The following is a 26,367-nucleotide window of genomic DNA, read 5'->3' as shown; positions in this document are numbered from 1 at the left end:
TCTCGGTTGCGTGGGGTGCAATTACAAACTCCCTGGAGCCTACTATTGATTCTACATACTTCCCATTCACGACTACCCGTCTCTATGTTCCGTTCCTTGATCTTGAGAACCCCCAAGCTATCATCAGTAAGCCTAACAAGACTATCAGATATATGGACTACTACGCGCAGTGGTTTTACCAGCGAGCTCGCACTGGTGTATCTTCTACTCAGCTAAATACTGCGTTTGACCTACAGCTGTCGGCAAGCCTGAAAAACACTAAGGTAGTTGCTCTACTTCCATTCGCGGAGACCTCTTCAGGCAACTTCAATGCCTCTATCATTCAGCAATTCCAAAGTTGCTTCGATAGCGCTCCTTGGACCTTCCAGCCTGGTTCGTCGATTCGTAATTTCAATGTACGTATTGGTAGTCAGCAAGTGTTTGATATCAGCTACGACTATGATTTCCAAGATTTCATTAATGAGTTCTCTAAGCTCGGCTCGATCAATGGTGACCAAACAAAGGAGTTATCGAACGGCCTTATTGACTACCAAACCTGGCAGCAGACTAACCGTGTCCTCGTAGCCGATGTGTCACGTTTGACCGAGAAGGATGTTCCTCAGAGTATCCAGGTAATGGGGACGAACGCCTCGACACAAGGCTGCAACATGTCGGTTCTTGTTGGATTCGAGAACGAGATGACGTTTAATAGACTTACAGGTGAGATTTTAGAATATCAGGCGAATTAAGCTCTAGTTAGTGTTTTGTGAAGAGAAAAAAATGAAGTAGCTTATGACCACTGCTGATGATAAGTCGTTCGTTCATGTCGAGCTTTGTGTCTGCGGGTGTAGGTCTTACCACATTTACATTCTACTTGATCACTAGCATGCTCTCGATTGTACTTCAAATTATATTTCCGCTTAGATTTAGCAGCATCCTCTTCGGATATCCATGCGGCTTGCTTATTAACACAGCTGGTCGTGTCAATAGCTAACTGCTCAAAAACGTTAAGATCACGTCTGCTATCAATCTCATACTCAGAGATCAAATGAATCTTGAAGTTTTCAATACCGTGCTCACGAAAATGATGAAAGATCATCGCTGAGCATCTTTCTTTACCTTCCATCCATCGCTTGTAATGCCGTAAATGATCTCCAAATCGTCTCTCGATTGTCTTAGTAGTGCTACCTACATAAACAATGCTTTCGTCAGTATTGGTGATCTTATAAACGCGACCAATCATGATATTATATTAGTATAAAGTCAATTGTTAGGATCAACTAAGTTCTCGTTTGTAGGATCGAACGATTATATAATCGCCTTTCTTTAACATAATTCTATCATCATTAGTCTTGACTAATAGGAGCGTCTTACCTGACCCCCGAGCGATTTGCTTAACTTTTATATCGATACTAACCTGGGATACGAGTAAGTGTAAGACTCCTCTATCTGTGAAGTTATTTATAGTTATGCTAATGATTGATTTGCTTTTTCTAAGATCATGAATGCCCATAATTCAATATTATTTTTTCAAATATTTCCTGATGCCTATCTATATAGATAGACTGGATAATAATCATGAGTTCATTAACGTTTAGAAAGCATAAAGGAAAGGTTATTGAAGATGTATATGCTTCTGATCCAGGCTACTGTCGTTGGCCACTAAATCAGAAGATTCTTATTGATTCCAATCCTGATATTGCCGAATTCCTCAAGTCTAAATTCAGCAACGATGATGGATCATTCCTGCTAACTTGGGGCAAGTACTGTAATAAAACGATCAAACAGATCCAAGCCCTGATCCTAACTATATCGAATGGCTTAAGAAGAATGACTTCGTTCGTACTAAAATGCCTAAGCTTCTTACTGCTCTAAATGAGCTGTAAGCTGACAGTAATTTTTTGAAAAAAAATAGAGCCTTGTTAGCTTGATAAAAAAATATTTACAATTTATGTGTGCTTCGATAGCCACGCTCTATCCATTGCTGATAGGTGTTTTCTTTCCCTAAAGGGGTTAATACCATGCTTCGGGATATGATATTCAGTTGTAAATGATTTATAATCCGGATGATGGCTCTCAATATGACAAAACGGCTTATTAGGTGCCTTTTTACATTTCCTGCCTGAACTTGGAATAATATATTCACACATAATTATGGTTGGATCGTTGGATCGTATATATGATTATTTATATCTTTTTTATATTTTATCTATCAGGATGGATCGTTCTTTATATTTGAAAAACTGGCAGTCATTCGTGCATTAGCTGAAACAATATTTAGAAGTATTGTAGCGTCTGAAAAATAAGAGAATGCTCCTTTGCATCAGAAGGTATCGAGAGGGCTTGCCCATTTTTTGACTACTTTTGGTATTCGACGGTTATATTACCTGTAGGTGGTAATATATTATTTGAAAAAAAACGGGCGGTCATTTGTGGTATAATTCAACTACTTACTCTCCCGACCTCAATCCGATTGAGGTTGGTTTCTCGCTACTTAAGCGCTGGATTCAGCGCCACGCAAACATGGCCTTCCGTGAAGATCCCCTTGCGGTGCTACGCGTGGCCATGTATGCATGCACTCGACAAAAGGAAGAGGTTGGAGAAAACTTGTACAGTCACTGCGGTTACAAGCCAAATGCTTTATCTATTGAGAATAGCTAGCTGTAATGTATGCCTGCTTTTCATTCGGTGCTTTAACCGTCTTGATGATCTGTGTCCTCCATGTTGACAACAGGATATGGTGTATCGACGTTCACTGGTGCGCGAAACGGAGGGCGCATGTAACGGGGTTACACACACAAGTGACAACAGTCACTTGTGCACGATAACGGTCACAAGTGACAACTGTCACTTGTGCATGACATTTGTCACTTATGGTTTAACAGATAAATATCTGTTAAAGGTTTTAGATACTTCCTCACATTGGTGTAAGACACACCAATGGATACATTGAAGTGGGCCACCACAATTAGTGGTCCACACATACCCAAAGATCCTATTGGTAGAAAGCAGCATCTTTCTACCAATCAGAGACATGCATATTAGCGGGGCTCTGACAGCCAGCCGCTGTCAACCCCTTTCATAGACGATAAACAGTTTTTAGCACATTTTAGAGGAAGATCAATTTACAAACAATACAGTTCTCATTTTACCTTAAACTAGCTACTTGGAGTCTTGTCTAACTTAACTTATATTTGTGTATTCAAATATAATTAACCTAAGTAATTACTAAGTACTTACGCTTCCTCATACACGTTGCGCAACGTGTAAGCTAAAGTAGTGAGTCAAGTTAGACCCACCACACCTGGTAGCACTTTGTAGTCCGTCCAACGACCGACTGCTTGACGTTCGTACGCGATGTACGAACGCGGAGCCGAGAACCACATGAGCACGGAGGTGCCCATGGAGAGCTCCAACACGCCTGCAACGCATGTTGCACGCGCTGACTGCCCCCACCTGTCTGACCCAGAGTGGGAGGCCCTCCAACGACTGTCAACAGTCATTGGAGAAGCGGCGATAGCTACAATGCTGCGTACGCTATCGCCGACGGAGCAACATGGTGTTGCTCTGGGGTTCATCATGAAGGAGCAGCGTGACGCTGCTTCCTCAGTGACGGCGTCGTCAGGGACGACACCGCGTGCTCAACCATTAAAGTTGAGCGTAAGCAACTACGTGGGAAGAGAGGGCGAGCCTCTCCTCCGATGGCTTGTCGAACTCGACACAGCCATAGCGGCTCGACGCATCGTCGACCCGCTGTCGAAGGTCGCGTTCGCCATGTCCTGCCTTGGCGGACGCGCAAGGAGTTGGGCGTATGGACGCCGACTCTCTGATCTTACGTGCTTCAGCGCGTACGAAGTGTTCAAAGAGGAGCTCAAACAAGCGTTTGAGCCCCGCAAAACGAGTTCCGGTCGAGGGCGGAGTTCCTCGACCTTCAGCAGGGTAAGCATGACGTCCATGCTTACGCGCAGCGCGCACGATATTTGGTATCAAATTTCGTGACTAACCCGATTGACGAGGCGACCAAGGTCGTCACGTTCATGAAGGGGCTTAGAGATGGGCCTGTGAAGACCTATCTCTTCCGAGAGTACCCGAGTACTCTCAAAGCTGCGATTACTCTTGCCATGCAAGAAGGGTTTAGCCTGCGGCAGGCTAAACTGCATGTGAACGTGCCGAGGCCGCAACCGCGCCCGGTAGCGAGGCCGGGAAGTCCAGAACCAATGGACCTCTCGAACGCAACAACTGCTGGTTACCAGCAGCAGGGAGGTAACGTGCGATGCTTCCGTTGCGGAAGGATCGGTCACTTTGCACGGGAGTGCACAGCTCCCATGCCCCCTGGAGGTGGCCGTCGTGGCGATGTTAGGCATCGCCGCGGACCAACAAAAAACGCGAACATCCAGTAGGCGCGGGGCGCCCTACTGGTAATGCAGTCGCGCGTGCCGACATCGGGCACGCGACACTGAGGACTGCAGCCGCCAGTGAGACCAGCTCTCACTGCAAGAAACAAGATGACAGGCCGAACCTAGTCATCTTGAAGGTTTACTCGAAGAGAGCGAGTGACTCTCTTCGAGCTTTGGTAGATTCAGGCGCGTCGAACAACTTTGTTCGACTACGAAGCCTGTCGAGACTTGACTTCGAGGAAGTAAATGTACCTCGAAGTCTTCTGGAGGTACGACTGGCAACAGGTGCCATCGTGAAGACCGAGAAGCGCGTCGTGAACGTGCGCTTCTCGTACAAACAACGAGTGTTTGTCGAACACTTTATCGCCCTGGACCTGGACGATAAGTTCGACGTTGTTATGGGCATGCCATGGCTTGCACGGCATGACCCGGTGATAGACTGGAAGAAGCGCACGCTCGTGTGCTTCGGCCGCGACTGCGGAACAGAGAGCGATGGCCACGTTACCGCAGCGCACGCACCAGCAGGTGCGCGCGGCTCATCAGTCGAGACAGCGCTTAATGCTGCTGTCCCGGAGTGCCCAGGAAGTGCGCGAGGGCGCGCACAAGTGAAACCAACGTCGGCAATGCTGCCGACGTCAGAAGAAAACGATGTACTGGTTCCGGGAACCAGTACCCACGTTCAAGCGTGTAAGGGACAGTCCCTGACCCGAAGCGGTCAGGTCGACAACGACGCGTCGGCTCCGGGAGCCGACGCACCCTCGGTCATGAGGGGCTCCGCCAATGAATGGCGTCGAGGTGACGAAGGCGTGTCAACTCCGGGAGTTGACGCTGCAAACAGTGCGGACGGTTGCAAACGTACCGCACTGACGCAATTTGCATGCTGTCGTGCAGCCGGGCTGCACGACGACGCGCCATGCGATCAAGCCGGGCTTGATATCGCGCGCCCGCAGACAGGGTCTGCCGGCGAAGGGACACGTTACCGTGCAGCCGGGCTGCACGAAGGAAAATGCGGTCAAGCCGGGCTTGATACCGCGCGCCCGCGGACAGGGTCCGCCGGCGAACAACTGTCCACGGCCGGGCCTGGACCAGAAGAACAACTGTGCGGAGCCGGGCTCCGCACAACAAGAAGACGGCGCAAGCGGAGAACGCTGCGCAAGTCTCGGTCCGTGACCGAGGCGCAACAAGAACAGTCTGCTGGGCAGACTGAGGCGGTGACGCCGAATGTCAAGACGCTAAGCGTCTTGACGCGCACCGATACTGGATTCCAGTATCGTGACATGGAACTCGCTAGTCCTCCGACGACGGCGTCGGAGTTGACTTCGCTTCCAGCCATGAGCTGGAAGCGCTTCACGCGCGACTTGCACGATGGACGCATCGAGCAAGTCTGCGTTCTTTCGGACAGCGAAAGAACGGCGAGCGAGAGCGAAGAGCTGAGGCAGCTCTTCATGGGAAGTACCACTGAGAGTGAAGACACTCTCAGTGCGAAGACGAAGCGAGAGCGCTTCGAGGAACAAGGTTGGGACTCGCTGAAGTCGAGTCCCTATTACGAATTGTTGAGGGAGTACAAAGACGTACTCCCGGAAGAGATTCCTGCGGAGCTTCCGCAGGATAAGGGCATTCAGCACGAGATTGATCTCGTGCCAGGCACGAAGTACTGTGTCACGCGGCAGTGGCCACTGCCGCGAGAACAAGTGAAAGCGATCGACGACTTCTTTGAAAGTCGTCGTAAAGCAGGACAAGTGCGGGAATCAAAGTCCCCGCACAGTGCTCCGACGTTCTGTGTCAAGAAGCCACAGGGCGGATGGCGCATCGTTCATGCCTACAACAAGCTGAACGACGCGACGGTACCGGCGCAGACGCCGATACCGCGAAAAGATGTTATCATCGATTCGATGGCCGGGAGCACCGTTTACAGTGCTCTCGACTTGCGAGATGGATTTTATCAAATCCTAATGCGTGAGAGCGATATCCCTCTCACGGCAGTGAGCACGCCAAGCGGCATGCTCTGGGAATGGCTAGTAATGCCACAGGGGCTTAAGAATGCCCCTGCGACTTTCAACAGGTACGTGACGCACTTGTTGCGCTCGGTGCGCGACTTCGCACCGAGCTACTTCGATGATGTATTCATCCACAGCCGGGCTGTGGACGAAAAGACCGACATTGAGATGCACAGGGTGCATCTCCGGAAGCTACTTGAGCTTATGCGAAAGCAATAAGCTCTACGCGAACCTGAAGAAGTGTATCTTCGGGGCGAGCGAGATACCCGTCCTCGGGTGTCTCGTAGGGAAGAATGGTGTTCGCCCTGACCCGGAAAAGGTCAGAGTGATCAATGAATGGCCAACGCCTTCAAGTGTCAAGGAACTGAGGCAGTTCCTTGGCTTGGCCACGTACTTGTGCAAGTACGTGGAGGACTATGCGGGCAAGATCCGCCCGCTGTCACAGCTTCTCAAGAAGGAAGCTGTGTGGAATTGGACAACCGATTGCCAAAAGGCATTCGATGTAGTCAAGCGGGGCTTGACTGAGGCGCCGATCTTGGCAGTGGCTGACCAAGATCGCCCATTTCACGTAGTGTGTGACGCATCCGACTTCGCGATCGGATGTGCGTTGATGCAGCACGATCACGAGGGCCGTGATCGTGTCGTCTATTACCAGCCGCGTCAGCTGAAAGCAGCTGAGCGTAATTATCCGGTACATGACAAGGAACTCCTTGCCATGAAATATGCACTCGCAAAGTTCCGAGTGTATCTACTTGGAAGTAGACCATTTGTGGTCTACACCGACCATGCTTCACTGCGCACCGCAGTGAAGTCGCCACACATATCACAAAGAATGGCGAGATGGCTCTCATTCTTTGCGGAGTATAACTTCCGGGTCGAATACAAACCCGGAAGATTGAATGTAGTGGCCGACACGTTATCACGTCGGCCGGACTATGCAGAAGCTGTTGGCGTCAATGCCATTGACGCCATGCGAACGAGCACACCCACGTCGTCTCTGTTGGACGACGTGAAGGCCGCGTACGCGCACGACGCGGACGCGAAACTCTTGCTGGCCTATGGCACAGCGCCTTCTGACAAGTCCCGTCAGAAGCTGCCCAAGCACCTTCGAGCGCGTGCACACCGCTTTCGTGTGCACGAAGGACTACTGCTTTACAATGCAGTCGACGACAACGCGGATCGCGTTGTCGTGCCAAATGACCATGACCTGCGACTCAGGATCATGTACGAGTATCATGATGCCCCGTCTGCGGGACATCTCGGACGTGAGAAGACATACGTCCTTCTCACGCGTGACTTCTACTGGCACCACCAGTACAAGTGGGTGCGCAAGTACGTCCGTGCTTGCGAGGTGTGCCAACGCGTAAAGCCTGCGCCGTTTGCGCAGGCTCCATTACAATCACTACCGACTCCGTCGGAGTGTTGGAAGTCCATGTCATTGGACTTCATCTTTGGTCTTCCCCCGGACAGCGGAGGGAATACCGGTGTTGTGGTCTTCGTCGACCGCTTCAGCAAGATGGTACATCTTGCTGCGGTGCCGGCAGAGGTGACCGCGAAGCAGACGGCCCGTCTGTTCGTCGACATGGTGTTCAAACACCATGGCATGCCGTCCGACATTGTGTCGGACAGAGACCCGCGCTTCACAGCGCACCTGTGGCAAGAAGTGTTTACACTTCTTGGGAGCCAGCTTTCAATGTCGACTGCGGACCATCCGCAGACGGACGGCCAAACCGAGCGCGTGAACCGCGTGCTCGTCGACATTTTGAAGAGCTACGCTCACTCGTTCCAATACTGGAGCGAGTGCTTGTCGATGGTGGAATTCGCCATCAATAACTCGGTGCATACCTCGACCGGGCATACACCGTTTTATGTGAATGCCATGCGGCATCCCCGTCTGCCGAGTTTACTCGGAGTGGTGGCTCCCACTTTAAGTGGGGGAGGATCTACGACTGCAACACAGCAGTCGCAAAAAGCCACTGACACTTGCACAGTGTCAGCCGCGACAACAAGGACCACGACAACCAGGTCTGCGCGTGGCGCAGACCTTGGCAGGAAGAACCAACGGTCAGCGCAGTGCGCTGACCCCCAGAACAAGGAAAACGAGTCTGTGCAGAGCACAGACTCCACAAGGAACAAGGACCACGGGTCTGCGCAGGGCGCAGACACCGCGAAGAACCACGCAGAGGCCGGGCCTCTTGCGGAGAGCGAGCTGAACGAGTTCAGCTCGGATGCGATTGACTTCATCAATCAAAAACAAGCCGTAATTCGGTTTGTCCAGGACACGATTGCAGCTTCTGTGGACAAACAGAAGCTGAACGCCGATAATATTGGCAGGGGCAACACACATGAATTCAAATTGGATTCATTGGTTTTGTTATCTACTCAAAACCTGCCTAAACATGCTGTTTCGGATTTCGGAGCAAGCAAGCTTGCTCCGCGCTTCATCGGGCCATTCACGGTGATGGCACGCCACGGTAACGCATACACGCTAGACATACCGTCTAGCATGCGCCTCCACCCGACATTTTATGTCGGGCGGTTAAAGCCATACCTCCAGCACGAGCCAAGTGGCTCGTCTGACCCGAAGAGACAGACTCGACAGGGGGAAGCCCTCCTCTCCAGCGCGTAGTCGCGCTGGAGCAGTTAATACAGTCGGGCCTACAGCCCGACCGGCACGTTCAAGGCGGTCTGGGAGACCGCCAGAGCCGGGACACGAAGGAACAGAGCGGCAACCGCCGCGCTCTGAATGTACTCCACGACCATCACTTGGTCGTGGAGCAACACGAGATGAAGGTCGACACGGCGTTGACCATCGGGGCGTGTTTCCACCACCTCCGCCACCGCTGCGAGACGCACGCGGAGAAATTCGCTGGATCGTCCAGCGAATTGTTGATCATAGGAAAACAATCCGAGGTCCGGATTGTTTTCGCATTCGTTGGAGAGGTTTCCCTCCCCAACACGACACGTGGGAACCACGGAACGTCCTGATGGAAGACGTTCCGGACATGGTGAAGGAGTACGAAACCCAACACGCACTACCAGCAAGAAGGTAGTGCGAGCGCTGTAGTAATCTACAACGCCTGACGACTCGCGTGCTAGATAATTAGCACGGAGATCATTGAAGCTCTCAGGTATACATATAGTATACCTGTTGTGGTCGCGGTTGCTAATATGCACCGCCACCTGGACGGACAGTGCGCACGGCGCACGGATACCAGCCTCCACCGCAACAGCGTGGAGTTGCTAATACTTGCCACTTCGAGAAGGACTCGAAGTGCTTTGGCGCTTGCTTACCCGATCACGGTAAGCAACAGAAATTCGCTTAGAGATGTCGACGCATAGACGCGGTCGACATCGAAGAATCGTACACAGACACTGTGTTGTCTGTCCCCGTGGTAGCGGCGCACCTCGCGCTACCGCGCATTGTACACAGCAACAGAGAGTTTACACTCTGTTGCAATGGTGGTCTTCAGCTTGATCGTGCTCATTGCGGATGAGCACGGAAACCCCAGCACAAACAATTGACAAGCAGTCAATATTAATTGACGTGTCGAGACCGACACGTCTAAGCTTAACGGGGGGATGGTGTAACGGGGTTACACACACAAGTGACAACAGTCACTTGTGCACGATAACGGTCACAAGTGACAACTGTCACTTGTGCATGACATTTGTCACTTATGGTTTAACAGATAAATATCTGTTAAAGGTTTTAGATACTTCCTCACATTGGTGTAAGACACACCAATGGATACATTGAAGTGGGCCACCACAATTAGTGGTCCACACATACCCAAAGATCCTATTGGTAGAAAGCAGCATCTTTCTACCAATCAGAGACATGCATATTAGCGGGGCTCTGACAGCCAGCCGCTGTCAACCCCTTTCATAGACGATAAACAGTTTTTAGCACATTTTAGAGGAAGATCAATTCACAAACAATACAGTTCTCATTTTACCTAATCTAAGTCACTTGGAATCCTTTCTTACTTAACTTATATTTGTGTATTCAAATATAATTAACCTAAGTAATTACTAAGTACTTACGCTTCCTCATACACATTGCGCAACGTGTAAGCTAAAGTAGTGAGTCAAGTTAGACCCACTACAGCGCAAGCTGTAGCTGGGAAGGCCAAGCGCTGCGCGTAGGTCGCTGATGTTCACCTGCATCGCGACGGGTACATCTTGAATCTTCACACGAATGAGCTGATACTCTGCACTATCTAATCGTTGTGCCTCTTGTTGACCTTCTTCTATTGCAGCCTGCTGCATATCGACATGCTGCAGCTGGCGGAATGTCGTGTTATTCGGCACTACAACCGGAGCGCCCTCGGGAAGCCTTGCTTGCGTGGTAGCCACGTAGATCTGTGTAGCAGGCCCTGCTGATATTCCTTGCTCGCGTAGCACCTCGGATAATCGTGGCATTTGCTCCTGTATGCGCGCGGCAGTCGCCCGTCGAAGCGACGCAGTTTGTTCAGCTGGCCTTGGTACGTAGATGAAAAGCTCTAGTACGAAACCGCTTGCCCTCCGCTTCGAAGCCTTGCCTTGTGCCATGCTGTTTCGAGTTGAACTTGCATCACACTGCTATCGCTGGACAACACCTGAAAATCCTTCTGATAGGCGTTGTTTGTAGGCTTGTAGTAGACGAGAAACTCGGAGTTCCATTGGTCGGGTAGCTTGCTCTCAAAAAGCTCCTGTAACTTGACGCGTAGCGCTGGATAACCTTCCGCTACACTGAACACAATCGCAGGTGAAGAAGGCACCTTGTTACGACCGGAGCCGTAAGCTTGCCCATTCTTTATGAACAAGCGGCACGTTAAACTGTCAGGAAGCGGAATTGATTCGTGCATAGCGAAAGCGGTAGTGACTGATGCATACCAACACCTCTAATCTGCTAAAGCGCGCGGGATTGCTTGGCGCTGGCCTCTCCCGCTTCCGAAGTTTTTGCTAAGGTGCTGTTCACAGAGTTAAACCAAAGGTACGAGCCCGAAGCCATTAGTTTACACACACCAAGCCATATCCTTGCTGGCTCAGCCTTGCATCCACCCACGCTAGTATCTCCCGCACCGCATCTGCTCACGCACAGTTGCTTCGCATCTGCTGACGCTCCCGGCCTCACTCTCTTGTCTAGCACCATCGCCAGATGCTCTCAATAGTTTTGCCCTCGAGAGGAATTGAACCTCTATCACCGCAATCGGGGCTTTTCCGTTAAGCTACGAGGGCGCTTCTTGGCGAGAACAGCGCGGGCAAGTAGCCCTCAGATGCAGAAGTCAGTGGCGGCAGTGGTAGTCGCCGTGGTCGCCGTCCTTGGCGTCGTCCTTGGTGCGTCCTCAGCGTCGTCCTCCCAGGCCAGCTTGATTCTGAATGAGGGCTTCTGGCCAGCCGGCCAGCCGGTGACCACAAAATGAAGTGTCGCATCTTGATTGGATGAAATCGCGAGGAGCTGGGTACGTTTTACAATGCTCTACCCCCATTTTACAAAATCCGATTTACATCGCAAGTACCGATCTAACCCTTGCAAAGCATCGGCAAAACGTCAGAAAGGCACAATAAACGCGACAAATAATGTTATTACTTAATTATAGTTAGTTCGATTTTGGATTGTACTACAGAAAACTAATACTTACTCACGTTGCTATTTCTAAAATAACTATTTGCGAGTTTAGAAAATGACACGTTCGAATTGCTACTCGTGCCGTACGAGATCCTGGTGCTGTGTGGTTATACTACTTACTGTAGTATAACAACACAGCACTGGTGGTGAACGAGCGAGCGTAAAGCTCTCGCATTGAAAACCATTACCAATTGGCCATCATGCGGCGTAGCACGAAGCTGCTTTCTGTAGTATTGCCGCTCCAGCTAGAATATGACCTATCATATCTGGTTATGCACAACGATATGACCGGTCTCTCATAGGATACATACGAAAAACATTTTTTCAGGTTCATTTCGAGTAACTACAATGCAGTATGGACTTGATTTAATCTGCTTACACCGACGCTGCAACGCCCTCCCTCTTATCTAGTAGCGTGGCCGACGATTTCTCCGTCCCAGCTTCGTCGGATTCAGTGTCACTTTCATCAGGAACCTTCTGGTGCTCACAGGCCGCTCGCGCAGAAAACACGCGTGAAAGGCGCTGCGCCAGTAGCTGCGACGGATACTCGATCAAGTAGTACGAAGCCGTCGCCAACATGAACACCAGACCGAATATCGCGAACGTCTTGTCGTAGTAGTTGACCTGCTGTTTCACCGACGGCGTGAAAATGACGAACACGTGCAGCAAGTACACAGAGAAGCTAATCTTGCCCAAGTACCGAAGCACAACCCACTCGAAAATCAACGACACGGTCGACGGCTGCACCATCTCGATCACGAAAAGCAGCGACAACTTGACGCTCGTGAACGGCATGAAGTAGTATTGTGACGGCTGAAGCGGCATTCCCAACCAGTTGAAGAACAGTCCACGGAAGACGACGCTGAGGTACGCAGCGATCAACACGGCCTCTACCAGCCGAAGTCCAATGATGTGTAACATGCCGAACTTGAACCCTGTGTTCTTGATTAACGCCTCCAACTTGACGTAGATGACGGCCGCCATGGACCCGGCGACGAAGGTAGGAAGGTGTTGGCTCAATGGCTGGCGATAAAAGTTGCTTCGCGTGTTGTACAGTCCTTCATGAATGACCCAAACGTACAGCGGGATGAACGACATCCACCAAAACCGGCGCATCTTCACCACGGCAAGGACGAACGCCGGTAGAATAAAATAGTACGAGATCTCCAGCGGCAGCGTCCACATGAGGTAGTGTCGGTGCTCCGGGTGGAAGGTGAGTGTCTGGAACAGGTTGAAGTCTTCAGGACTCTTCACTAGGTAGTACCGCTTCTTGTACTCGAACGGCAAGAGCCATAGCGTGACCGCTACCAGCGCAAAGAGCGGGTACACACGGAAGAACCGCTTGGAGAAGTAGTCAGCCAACGTCCACCCCCATTTGCGGTACGAGGCTTGTTCTGCCAGGAGCTTGACGCTTTTCTTCATGAAGATCATGGTGAGCAGAAACGATGACAACACGAAGAAGGCGTCGACGCCAACGGCGCCCATGTAGATGTCGTGCATGTATCCGGAGTGTTGCGTGACGACAAAGATGACTGCGGCACCTCGAACTCCATCGAGGAACAGAATCTTCGCTACCGGCGACGAAGGTGGCGCTACTGGGGTACTCCGAGGGAAACCTTGACTGGTTTCGGTGGTCTTTGGGTCGTGTTTGCTTGCAAGAACTACTCCACCCTGCTGGGTCTTTCCGTCATCTGCCGCTTGGACGTTTATCGTTATGTCTGACTGCTGCCAAAGCATTTTAGTGCACTTGTGCAGGAAGACGCGTGTTGCTCGAGCCAAAAACTGGAAATGAGTGCTCCACAGAACGATACACTACAAAAACTCGTGGATTCAACTCGCAGTCTAATCCAGCGATTACACGGAGAAAACATGAGGGATGGTAGCAACAGTGGATGAGGAACTGCCCGATCAGAGACATGTGTATTCAAAAATAATCAATGCACAATCGCCGGCTGGTGTCCGAGTACAGTTCGATAACAAGGTGACATTCCAACGTGAAAGAGCACCATTTCCATTCTAGATGTGCTGGATAAGAATGCTTCGTGTACTGGTAGACTCGCGAGACTAACACACGCAGGCTGGAGTGAGGTAAGTATCTTTGCGCATTGATGTTACGTAGGCCGCTCTAACGTTTGGAAGCACTCTTCTGACTATTCGATTGAATAGCGAGTTCGCAATTCCGATGATGGCTCTCTGGGCTGTACAGTGGTACCTCAATCAAATTGATTGAATCAACACATTGCAGTACAATGTACAATTTGTACAGTAGCTTCCCGACAGTACAATGTTCTTAGATCTACGGCGTTGATGTGCTCCGTATGTCGCCCGTTAATACTGAATGAATGATACCAACCCCCCACATTAAATTGTGAAGCGAGTTTTCAGACGAATACAGCCAAAAGACCCGCAATAGAAAGCCAAGTGTTTCAGCTATCAAATTACTTGTTCGATCCGCCAAATAAGCCGTGGAGGACGAACAACAATGCATACCAATGACCACCTTCCAGGTCGGTTGGGGCCGTGGAGAGTTTTGATGCATATTATAATGGCTATAGGAAAGGGCATCAGCTGTAACAAATCCTTTGCACACTCACTGTTTAAATACGTATGGATCTATCTTTTTAAATGTTAAGCGTTAAAACGAGTATCCTAACCTGATTTGATCATGCTGTGTACACAAATTTACAGGTGTTTTGCACTTGTAGCCAATGACATCACGCTATTCCTGCAAAAATGATACATCTAACTTTTACGCCGTCCTTTATACATCGAAACTGGCCAAAACTAACCTCAATTTCAGATTCTACGCGCGATTTTACCCTATATATGTAGCTATCGCTATAGGGTTACAAAATTGATCTGGGGTTGGAATCATGAATTCATAAAATGTACATATGGAGGTGAGAAAATTGTCTGAATGCGCGTTGTCACTCGACAGGTGACCCTGACATTGTACTGTGCAGTTGATCAAAGCAGCACTTTAGACAAAGTTTCGTCATCAAAGATATACACAGCAAGTACTGGGTACAGTGCTACTATTATCCCCTTGTTTGGTATCGTAGTACGTTACACGTAGTATCAACCGTTCAGGCGTTGAATGCAATACAGCGCTACACTTTCATGATGTCTACGTGAATGGCTCCGTATGCCAGTGTACCAAGAATTCCGTTACGCAATGGAGCCGTTGACTGTATGGGCCGTACAGTCTGGGCCATACAGTCGACGGCTCCATTGCGTCACGGAATTCTTGATTGCTTCCACATTGAATACCGGTGTAAATTTGCCTTTTTGTTTTGTCCGAGTTGCCCAACGCAAGCCTGGCCTCTTCAGTGTCACAGCAACACCCCCTTGTTAACCGATTTGAGCATCGATCGTATCCATCTCCTCATCGACAAATTCAACAGGTTGCAGCTAGCTCCACTACGCACATTTCCTTAGAAGTTATTCAACACACGCTACAACCTTCATCACCTGTACACCCCCTTCGTCTGCTTCACGAACTGCAGCTCTCGCGACCGCACAACCAGTGATTGTGTGTCCGCTAAGATTACCGCACCCAACCTGTCCGCTACGATTACTGCACGCCGCGGAACAGCAGCAGCTCCGCCAGCTCCTGCTTGCCCGACACGTGGTCCGGCTCGCCCGCCTCCTTGGCGTAGGCCGCCACCTCCTCCAGCGTGGCGCGGCCCTCCTCGATGCGCTCGCCCAGCGCGCTCTTCCACGACGCGTAGCGCTGCTTGACCATGTCGCCCAGCTCGTTCTTCTGCAGCAGCTTGGCGGCCTGGCGCAGGCCGCGCGCGAAGCAGTCCATGGAGCCGATGTGCGCGATGAAGATGTCCTCGAGGTCCGTGGACTCGCGGCGCACCTTGGCGTCGAAGTTGAGGCCTCCGGGCGCGAGGCCGCCGATCTCGACGAGCTTCTTCATGACGAGCACGGCCTTCTTCTCGTCCATGAGGAACTGGTCCGTGTCCCAGCCGACGAGCGGGTCGCCCGTGTTGCAGTCCACGGAGCCCAGCATCTTGTAGCTGGCGGCGTAGTAGATGTCGTGCTCGTAGTCGTGGCCCGCGAGCGTCGTGTGGTTGGGCTCGATGTTGAGCTTGAAGTCGTTCTGCAGGCCGTAGGTGTGCAGGAAGGCGATGACCGTGGCGGCGTCGTAGTCGTACTGGTGCTTCATGGGCTCGCGCGGCTTGGGCTCGACGAGGAACTGGAAGGTGGCGCCCAGCTCCTTCTTGTAGGCCACCACGAGCTTGAAGAAGGCGGCCATGTGGTCCAGCTCCATCTTCATGTCGGTGTTGAGGATGCTCTGGAAGCCCTCGCGGCCGCCCCAGAAGACGAAGTTCTGGCCGCCCAGCTTGAGCGTGATCTCCATGGCCTTCTTGACGCGCGCCGCCGCGTGCGCGAACACCTTCATGTCCGGGTTGGTGCTGGCGCCGTTCATGAAGCGGCGGTGGCCGAAGAGGTTGGTGGTCCCCCAGAGGCACTTGACGCCCGTCTGGTTCTGCTTCTCGAGCAGGTAGTCCGAGACGTCGTCCAGCAGGCTCTGGGACTCGTCGAGCGTGGCGCCCTCGGCGACGAGGTCCACGTCGTGGAACGTGTAGTACTTGACGCCGAGCTTGGTGAACATCTCGAAGGCGGCGTCGGCCTTGCACTTGGCGGCCTCGAGCAGGCGCTCGCGCGGCGACAGCGACAGCGAAGCGGCGTCCAGCGCCTCGTTCCACGCGCGGTTCGTGTACGTCTCGCCGCCGAACGGGTCGCCGCCCGTGTTGCCGAACGTGTGCCAGTAGCAGACGGCGAAGCGGCACCACTCCTCCATGGTCTTGCCCAGGATCACCTCGGACGCGTTGTACTCGCGGTAGGCGAGCGCGCTCTTGGCGCTGGCGCCCTCGAACGAGACCTTGGGCACGTTGGGGAAGTACTCCTTCACTTGGTGCTGCACCATGGCGTTCGTTGGCTGGCTGGCTGGCGTGTCGGTCGGTTAGTGGCTCGCAGAGGCGCGCGTGTGAGTGTGAAGGGCTCGGCGGATTCGCGAATGAGCAGGGACGCAGACGTCGATGAGCTTGGGGGAGGAGAGTGCTGAGAGGGCCTTCGCCTTGTCTTGGCTGCTGGTGATCCAACGGTGCGCTCTGACTGGCTGGCAACTTCAAGGTCGCCGGTCGGAAAACCGGTGCTCGATCGGTTTTCGGTAATCAGATGGTCATCACCTCGGCGTCGTTGAAGCTCGTCAAGATCCGGCGCAACACGGCAGCATTGCTCTCAAACTTGGAGAGTCTGAAGGCACATTAGATCTCTACGGAGCCGCTCGTGGCTGGCTGAGTGGATGTGGTGGGTTCGGCTAGAGACGCCAGACGTGGTGTCGTCAGTGCGGTCTGGGGCGGTTGCGATGGCTGTGGCTATGCGGCAGGGTGCTACCGTTGAAGGCACGGTGCCTGCCAAGTTGGCAGCGCCAAGCAGCGGTTGGACTACGGTGGGAAGAATGCAATGACGAGCAAATGATGGCGTCGGGATGATGACTTGTTGCTTGTGCATCATTACGAATTTGGTTGAGGCTATCAATGCTTTCGATAAAAGTTCCGTAGTGCTGTCGACGAGATAAAAAAAAAGAAATCGCTTCACTCTTGGGAGGTGACGAGAGTTCCTTCTGGAAACCCACGTCCATAACGTAGTGTACCGATAGTTAGCGAGGCTTGTGAGTCGACGAAATTGGTCACAAATTGTAACCAAATTCGTCGACTAAAAAATATCGGCGGGAGGGAGTGCAATGACGATCAAATGATTAGCCTACTACGCCGGCACCAGACCAGTCAACGTCGTCAATTGATGGTAAGAGCACCACTGCGTGTTTGGAGTGTACAGTGCATTTATTTCTGGCGGCGAAATAGGTTCTTCATCGTTCAACGAGAGGATCCACTTTGTCTCGCTGACTTGCTGGACGTGTACTGCTCCCACCTGCAATTGATGACATCGCGTGGGTTGGTCCACTAAATACCGTAAGAAAGCAAGCCTCCTCCACCGAAGTTGTCCATTCAGTTTGCGTGAAAGGACAGTGTGGTGCCTACTAAGTACTGCCTAGGATACGGTGCCAGAACTAGGGGGTCTTCTCGTGGACAGATAGCCGTGGCTACTATGGATACCAGTGCAAGTTCTCGATTCGTCAATGCGTCGTCTACAAGGACGCCTTGCGCGTAAAGATTGCGATTGATCATGCTGCCGCGGTAATCATTTGACGGTGATTGCATTCCCTCAGATCTGGTAATCATTTTTCGCCGATCCAATGTGTTTCAGCCTCAGCCTACATGATTTTGTAACAGCTCGCGCTCAATCCACAAAAGCAGCGCAGCGGGTGGTATACATCAAAGTTTCTCCAAACCACACGATAGCTCCTCTTCGATAAATACTATGTGTACTTCATTCAGGGACACCGTTCACCTTTCATGGCTTTGAAAAGGATTTTCAAGTTTACCTTCAATCGAGAAAAATACCGGAATCTGGTAGATCTCGTAAAGATGTTTTGAATACAGACGAGCAGTTTATGAAATCCAAAAGCAGGTGAGCTGGTTTCAGGTCGTACATGGTATAATAAATGGTCCTGGCACTACTAATGAGGGTGAACGGCGGATCCACCGCAGTTTGAAGCGCCAGCACGCATACCCCCGACGCCATCATTTGCTCGTCATTGCATTCTTCCCACCGTAGCCCAACCGCTGCTTGGCGCTGCCAACTTGGCAGGCACCGTGCCTTCAACGGTAGCACCCTGCCGCATAGCCACAGCCATCGCAACCGCCCCAGACCGCACTGACGACACCACGTCTGGCGTCTCTAGCCGAACCCACCACATCCACTCAGCCAGCCACGAGCGGCTCCGTAGAGATCTAATGTGCCTTCAGACTCTCCAAGTTTGAGAGCAATGCTGCCGTGTTGCGCCGGATCTTGACGAGCTTCAACGACGCCGAGGTGATGACCATCTGATTACCGAAAACCGATCGAGCACCGGTTTTCCGACCGGCGACCTTGAAGTTGCCAGCCAGTCAGAGCGCACCGTTGGATCACCAGCAGCCAAGACAAGGCGAAGGCCCTCTCAGCACTCTCCTCCCCCAAGCTCATCGACGTCTGCGTCCCTGCTCATTCGCGAATCCGCCGAGCCCTTCACACTCACACGCGCGCCTCTGCGAGCCACTAACCGACCGACACGCCAGCCAGCCAGCCAACGAACGCCATGGTGCAGCACCAAGTGAAGGAGTACTTCCCCAACGTGCCCAAGGTCTCGTTCGAGGGCGCCAGCGCCAAGAGCGCGCTCGCCTACCGCGAGTACAACGCGTCCGAGGTGATCCTGGGCAAGACCATGGAGGAGTGGTGCCGCTTCGCCGTCTGCTACTGGCACACGTTCGGCAACACGGGCGGCGACCCGTTCGGCGGCGAGACGTACACGAACCGCGCGTGGAACGAGGCGCTGGACGCCGCTTCGCTGTCGCTGTCGCCGCGCGAGCGCCTGCTCGAGGCCGCCAAGTGCAAGGCCGACGCCGCCTTCGAGATGTTCACCAAGCTCGGCGTCAAGTACTACACGTTCCACGACGTGGACCTCGTCGCCGAGGGCGCCACGCTCGACGAGTCCCAGAGCCTGCTGGACGACGTCTCGGACTACCTGCTCGAGAAGCAGAACCAGACGGGCGTCAAGTGCCTCTGGGGGACCACCAACCTCTTCGGCCACCGCCGCTTCATGAACGGCGCCAGCACCAACCCGGACATGAAGGTGTTCGCGCACGCGGCGGCGCGCGTCAAGAAGGCCATGGAGATCACGCTCAAGCTGGGCGGCCAGAACTTCGTCTTCTGGGGCGGCCGCGAGGGCTTCCAGAGCATCCTCAACACCGACATGAAGATGGAGCTGGACCACATGGCCGCCTTCTTCAAGCTCGTGGTGGCCTACAAGAAGGAGCTGGGCGCCACCTTCCAGTTCCTCGTCGAGCCCAAGCCGCGCGAGCCCATGAAGCACCAGTACGACTACGACGCCGCCACGGTCATCGCCTTCCTGCACACCTACGGCCTGCAGAACGACTTCAAGCTCAACATCGAGCCCAACCACACGACGCTCGCGGGCCACGACTACGAGCACGACATCTACTACGCCGCCAGCTACAAGATGCTGGGCTCCGTGGACTGCAACACGGGCGACCCGCTCGTCGGCTGGGACACGGACCAGTTCCTCATGGACGAGAAGAAGGCCGTGCTCGTCATGAAGAAGCTCGTCGAGATCGGCGGCCTCGCGCCCGGAGGCCTCAACTTCGACGCCAAGGTGCGCCGCGAGTCCACGGACCTCGAGGACATCTTCATCGCGCACATCGGCTCCATGGACTGCTTCGCGCGCGGCCTGCGCCAGGCCGCCAAGCTGCTGCAGAAGAACGAGCTGGGCGACATGGTCAAGCAGCGCTACGCGTCGTGGAAGAGCGCGCTGGGCGAGCGCATCGAGGAGGGCCGCGCCACGCTGGAGGAGGTGGCGGCCTACGCCAAGGAGGCGGGCGAGCCGGACCACGTGTCGGGCAAGCAGGAGCTGGCGGAGCTGCTGCTGTTCCGCGGCGTGCAGTAATCGTAGCGGACAGGTTGGGTGCGGTAATCTTAGCGGACACACAATCACTGGTTGTGCGGTCGCGAGAGCTGCAGTTCGTGAAGCAGACGAAGGGGGTGTACACCGTACAGGTGATGAAGGTTGTAGCGTGTGTTGAATAACTAAGAAAATGCGTGAAGTGCTGCTAGCTGCATCCATTTTGGTTATCTTTCTACGTGTAAGCTCATTCAGACATCATGTTATTATGCGTACTACGTATTGTGTTTCTGTCTAAACAACGACGTAATTCGTTGTTTTAGCAAATAAGCCCATCATTGAGTTAGGAGACTACCTCGTCGATTTAAGATAGAATAGCCGCTAAGACAACGAGTTAACGTTGAGTTATGCCGTTGAATGGCTGGAGTAAATCCGACAATACTACGGTCCTGACATTCTAACTCGCTTGCTTCGTCTGATTGCTTTTCAGCCGATCATGATATCGATTGACATGCGCTGGCGATCTATCGTACTAACCTACCTCTACGATATTGATCTAACGGTTGTGGCTTCAGTGATGGGAGTGTCAACGCGGTCTATCTCTCGCTGGGGCTATCTGTTCCGTCGGCGTGGTAACGTCATTCCAAACGCTCGAATCGAACGGAAGACGCGCTGGCCTCTAGAGACTATCAAGTTTGTGAAGGGCTTCGTCGAAGAACACCCCTGTTTTTATATCGAGGAGCTGCAAGCAGCTTTAAAGCCAGCGTTTCCTGCACTACCACACATTTCTACTGCTACTATATGCCGTGCGCTGAAATTCGAGCTTGGTTTAACGCGCAAGGTCCTGACGAAGAGAGCGAGAGAAAGTGTCCCCGCCGAAATCGATGCTTAGTACAAGAAGTTCTATTCTTGCAGCCATTCTTGCAGGGACAGCCGATCTATTCTTGCAGTGGCAACCGGTCTATTCTTGTTCTGCGTTGTGCTTGGGACTGGCAGTTGATTAGCTTATTTTTAACTAGAGTTAGGCTGCGATATATGATCATCGCGAAGGATTTGTTCGTTGGTTTAGAGCCCTTAATCGCATGCCAAAGTTCGTGCAAAGCACAATATGTACCACAATACTACTATACTTTGGCGAATCAATACGGAATAATTTCTTCGACTCAGGACGTAATAGGTGACCCTGAACCCTAGCTTTCTATCAACTCACAACAAGTGTCGTTGTCGAAGTTGACGTTTTACATGTACTGCTCGTATGATTTTCATTCACTGGACATCAAGACAACAACAGTGACCGGTTGACCACCAAAGTATACGTGTGATCAATGGTTACAGCGGCATTTACCAACGTGGTTACCTACTGCTGTTACCGGGTCCCCAGCATTCACGTGCCAAGGTTACTGGCTGCAGTTACCGAACCTCCAATTAACTGGTTGACCTCCCAGCCACTGCTATCCCAGTACATGTGTAAAACGTACATAAAACAGAGCTATACATGTAATAAGCCGGTTCAGTTCTGCCAGCTGGTGTTTATGCGTTGATTATATGTATACAGTATGCTGGCAATCTTACAATCTTCAAATTGTACCAGAACTGAGAACCTTATTTAAAAAAAAAAGTTTCAGGAAACCTCTGCCTAGTGCGCTGCCAAGTGCGCACGTAATACTTGACGTATACCCCTCCCTTTAATTTTCAACATTTCAGCTCCGCCAGCTCTAGCGGATACAGTAATACCAAGTTGGTATTACTGTACCAAGCAAGCCTTACGCATCATCTCCAGGCATACGGCAGGAGCAGTTACAGCAAGCAAATCTTACCATCTTCAGCGAGCTGCAATAACACAGCTGTGTCCTTAAAAGATTGGCGGGCGAGTGGCATAGGGCTCCTGTCAGGAACGCATTCCTTGACTTGCCGCATTCTGGCGGAGGTCATCGAAAAGAAGGAGGAGAATCGGCATGACCGACATTATCCTTCGCGTTGAAGTGGTTGAAGATGAAAGCGCACAGAAGGATGGATCCGCCTCCGTGAAGAACTCGGAGACATCCGAAGCGACCCCAGGTTTCCCTGCGACGGAACCAGTAGCGCCACCTTCGTCGCCGGTAGCGAAGATTCTGTTCCTCGATGGAGTTCGAGGTGCCGCAGTCATCTTTGTCGTCACGCAACACTCTGGATACATGCACGACATCTACATGGGCGCCGTCGGTGTCGACGCCTTCTTCGTGCTGTCATCGTTTCTGCTCACCATGATCTTCATGAAGAAAGGCAGCAAACTCCTGGCAGAACAAGCTTCGTGCCGTAAGTGGGGGTGGACGTTGGCTGACTACTTCTCCAAGCGGTTCTTCCGTGTGTATCCGCTCTTTGCGCTGGTAGCGATCACGCTGTGGCTCTTGCCGTTCAAGTATAAGAAGCGGTACTACCTAGTGAAGAATCCTGAAGACTTCAACCTGTTCCAGACACTCACCTTCCACCCGGAGCACCGACACTACCTCATGTGGACGCTGCCGCTGGAGATCTCGTACTATTTTATTCTACCGGCGTTCGTCCTAGCCGTGCTGAAGATGCGCCGGTTTTGGTGGATGTCGTTCGTCCCGCTGTACGTTTGGGTCATTCACGAAGGACTGTACACTACACGTAACAATTTCCATCTTCAGCCGTTGAGCCAACACCTTCCTACCTTCATCGCCGGGTCCATGGCGGCCGTCATCTACGTCAAGTTGGAGGCGTTAATCAAGAACACAGGGTTCAAGTTCGGCATGTTACACATCATTGGACTTCGGCTGGTAGAGGCCGTGTTGATCGCTGCGTACCTCAGCGTCGTCTTCCGCGGGCTGTTTTTCAACTGGTTTGGAATGCCACTTGAACCTGAAACGCACTACATCATGCCGTTCACGAGCGTCAAGTTGTCGCTGCTTTTCGTGATCGAGATGGTGCAGCCGTCGACCGTGTCGTTGATTTTCGAGTGGGTTGTGCTTCGGTACTTGGGCAAAATCAGTTTCTCTGTGTATTTACTGCACGTCTTCGTGATATTCACTCCACCAATCAAGAAAGAGACGAACTACTATGACAAGACATTCGCGATATTCAGTCTCGTGATCTTGTTGGCGACGATATCATACTACTTGATCGAATATCCGTCGCAGCTATTAGCGCAGCGGCTATCACGTACATTCAATAGACTGGCATCGAACAGCCCTGACACGGCGTCAGGGAAGGGCGACACGACCAAGTCATCTCTGAGCCTGCCGCAGTTGGGAGAGGGAAACGAGGATGAGAGCGAGTCGAGTACCACAAAGTTGTCTATAGATGAGGAAATGCCGCCTTCTCCCCAGTCCAGCAAACACGCTGTTTGAAGTTAGGTTTGCATTAATTTATGGTTCATGAGCTGCTGAAGACGTCATACTTTCTTGGATCAGGTTAAAACAATACATATCTTACGATACTCAACAAGCAGATCTACTTACTAGCGAGAAAGCGTTGTTGGTTCACATTCTAGTGCTTTCCTTAGTCATACAATGTATGACCTGTGAGCTGAAGCATTGTTCAAGCTGATGGAAGTTCTTCGTGCGTCGATGTTTCTATGCTCTGACTTGGTTCAGCAAAAGCTCGATCGGCAGCAAGCTCGAGTCGTTCGTTAGCACCAGGTCTCAGCGCTGCATGTACAGGTCGAGTTTTTCATCATCACCGTCGTTGAGCGCACAATCTTGTCCTCCGTGAAGTCGGATCTGTTGGTCATGTCGGCGTCACCAAGGGAATCACCCAAAAGCAGAATGTTGCGGCGCTCTTCGAGCTGGCACTGCTTCCAAAAGTGTGTGCCAACCAGAGCAAACGCACTCTTGTTCATGTTGTGAATGGGCTGTGATAAAGCAATAATTAGCAACCTTGGTAAGACTACCGTACACTCGACCAATATTATCGTACCTTGCCACATAAAGCAACGGCTTGCCACTCTCGTCGAATTGCATCATGTTGGAAATAACGTGCACACTCTTCGGGGGCTTCTGAGCAGGTGTCTTCTTGTACTCTTTGTTGAGTACAGCGTGGATCACATCGTACAGCCCGGCCGAGAAAATCAGGGTTGACACGTACTTGGAACCCAGTAGGACGAAAACCGGCATGAATCTCTCGCGAAACGAAATGCCGCTGTCTTCTACCGCCTTCTCAATCGTACTCTTGGTGAATCCGTGCTGGATCATGAGGTCGTGTTCCTTGGTCCACCTAGGCAAGGTTCGGTGTAACCATACACCCACAATAATAGAAGTAGCCGACAACCATATCATCACGTCTCCGACCGTGAATGCAACTCCGACCAGAATCCGACCATATCACAGAACTTTATATCGAACTAATTTGGGAAGGTTTTCGTAAATAGGATGACAGCAGGTAATTACGCGCGTAAATAACCTAACAAATGAGTGGTGCACGCGTAAGTTTGACTGCGCCGTTTGCCCTGCGCACTCAGTGCTCGATTGATCACCCGGGGGGGTGAATTGAGGGGGTTGTGCCGCGCATCGGTGCACCTAAGAGGGTTGTCGCTTCCACGAAGAACTGTGGTCGTTAATTCCCCGTCGAGCACTCCAGTGTAAAGTATCCTGCGATGTTGTTGTCTAACCCCACCGATGTAGCTCAATGGAAGAGCCCCCGAAAGGGATGAAGGTGGTTCGATTCCACCCATCGGTAAAATTTCTATGATTGAATGAACGATGCAGACCTCCACGCAAGCGGCATCAACGGAAGCAAGAACAACAAACACGAGGAATAATGACTGTGCTATTGTGTTGGACTATGGGACTTGTTTGAGTGTGTTTTGATGGTGTGCTGGTGCAGGATCTACAACTCTTCCGATGGCAAGGCGCTTCCGATAGTCTCCGATGAGAACGTTCAGGCTTCCTTCGCGATGCAGCTGCCGAAGCGCTTTCAACACAGCGCAGGATCCTGATGAGGGTACGTTTCGCAACCGCAAGAACGCCATGACCTTGCCTGATGCTAACTCCCCAAGCTGACGAACATCGTCCTTGTAGCTGGGTGACGATTCGTCGAGCACGTATCCATCTTCGATAAAGAGCTTCAAGAAGGCCACAAGCTGCTTGGCGTCTGATTTTTTGTGCTTGTCGTTGCATCTCCAGCCGCGCGGATGTCCTGCATACCACGCAAACCAGGTGTCGGTTAGCGGTTGCAGCTTCGAACGGCGTCTGCGCTTCTGGGGTACGTTTGATTCTTCTTCTCTCAGTCGCTTCGATCCTTGCTCACCTCGTCGTGCGATTATATCGTCTTTTTTACTGTCGTTTGCAGATTCTAACGAGTTTACGCGTGCTTCCAGTTGTCGATTCAGCTCGATTAATCGTTCAATCAAGGCCGTTTGATGATCGAATGCAGCTTTCGCTCCTTTACTTCCTTCGGTCATGTCTTCAGTGACTCCGTTTGCTTGGTTTGATGATCTTGCGAGCTGCTGTGACCAAGTGAGCAGGTTGGTCGTCGTCACTCCGGATTCCTCGGCGCAGTGCTCAATCTTCGCGACTACTTTACCGCGTGGGTTAATCTTCAACAGCGACGGATAGTGAAGGATCAGCGTCGCAGTCAGCACTTCTCGCACAGCAGCGCTGATGTTGAAGGCCGGATTTCCCAGTGAGTGGCTTGCACTGAATATTTTATGGCTGACTTCATGGATCTGATCTTGCGTAGTCGAGTCGAAGGCTTCCAGTGACGGCAGCACAGAGGTTTGCTTTGGTGCCATACCACTGAGCACCTTCGCAACTTGGTGGTCCTCCTTCGGTGTATTGAAGACGTATGCAAATGCCTTGTTTGTCGTAGTCATGTCCCAGGCTCCGCGGTCGAAGATCCACTGCGCTG

At 51.9% G+C, this 26,367-nt stretch overlaps 5 protein-coding genes across 5 annotated transcripts; 2 read left to right on the top strand and 3 right to left on the bottom strand.

The window, feature by feature from the left end:
• Nucleotides 1–12,362: 12,362 nt before the first annotated feature.
• IUM83_09116 (Acyltransferase family) lies at nt 12,363–13,487 on the bottom strand (the record flags this gene model as incomplete). The annotated part of the gene is made up of 1 exon (XM_067933536.1): nt 12,363–13,487. One exon carries the CDS (start codon nt 13,485–13,487, stop codon nt 12,363–12,365), a length of 1,125 nt encoding a protein of 374 aa, XP_067800003.1.
• A 2,074-nt stretch (nt 13,488–15,561) lies between these two features.
• IUM83_09115 (xylose isomerase) lies at nt 15,562–16,926 on the bottom strand (the record flags this gene model as incomplete). Its single annotated transcript, XM_067933535.1, has 1 exon — nt 15,562–16,926. The coding sequence occupies one exon, from the start codon at nt 16,924–16,926 to the stop codon at nt 15,562–15,564; it is 1,365 nt and encodes a 454-aa protein (XP_067800004.1).
• A 2,274-nt stretch (nt 16,927–19,200) lies between these two features.
• IUM83_09114 (xylose isomerase) lies at nt 19,201–20,565 on the top strand (the record flags this gene model as incomplete). The annotated part of the gene is made up of 1 exon (XM_067933534.1): nt 19,201–20,565. One exon carries the CDS (start codon nt 19,201–19,203, stop codon nt 20,563–20,565), a length of 1,365 nt encoding a protein of 454 aa, XP_067800005.1.
• A 1,910-nt stretch (nt 20,566–22,475) lies between these two features.
• On the top strand, nt 22,476–23,870 carry IUM83_09113 (Acyltransferase family; the record flags this gene model as incomplete). The annotated part of the gene is made up of 1 exon (XM_067933533.1): nt 22,476–23,870. One exon carries the CDS (start codon nt 22,476–22,478, stop codon nt 23,868–23,870), a length of 1,395 nt encoding a protein of 464 aa, XP_067800006.1.
• A 487-nt stretch (nt 23,871–24,357) lies between these two features.
• On the bottom strand, nt 24,358–24,713 carry IUM83_09112 (CAMK/CAMKL/AMPK protein Kinase; the record flags this gene model as incomplete). Its single annotated transcript, XM_067933532.1, has 2 exons — nt 24,358–24,373; nt 24,439–24,713. The coding sequence occupies 2 exons, from the start codon at nt 24,711–24,713 to the stop codon at nt 24,358–24,360; spliced, it is 291 nt and encodes a 96-aa protein (XP_067800007.1).
• Between the last annotated feature and the right edge of the window lie 1,654 nt (nt 24,714–26,367).

Source organism: Phytophthora cinnamomi (assembly GCF_018691715.1).
Source record: "Phytophthora cinnamomi strain GKB4 chromosome Unknown Contig3, whole genome shotgun sequence".
NCBI classification, from domain to species: Eukaryota; Oomycota; class Peronosporomycetes; order Peronosporales; family Peronosporaceae; genus Phytophthora; species Phytophthora cinnamomi.
This window is presented reverse-complemented; position numbering and strand designations above follow the sequence as displayed.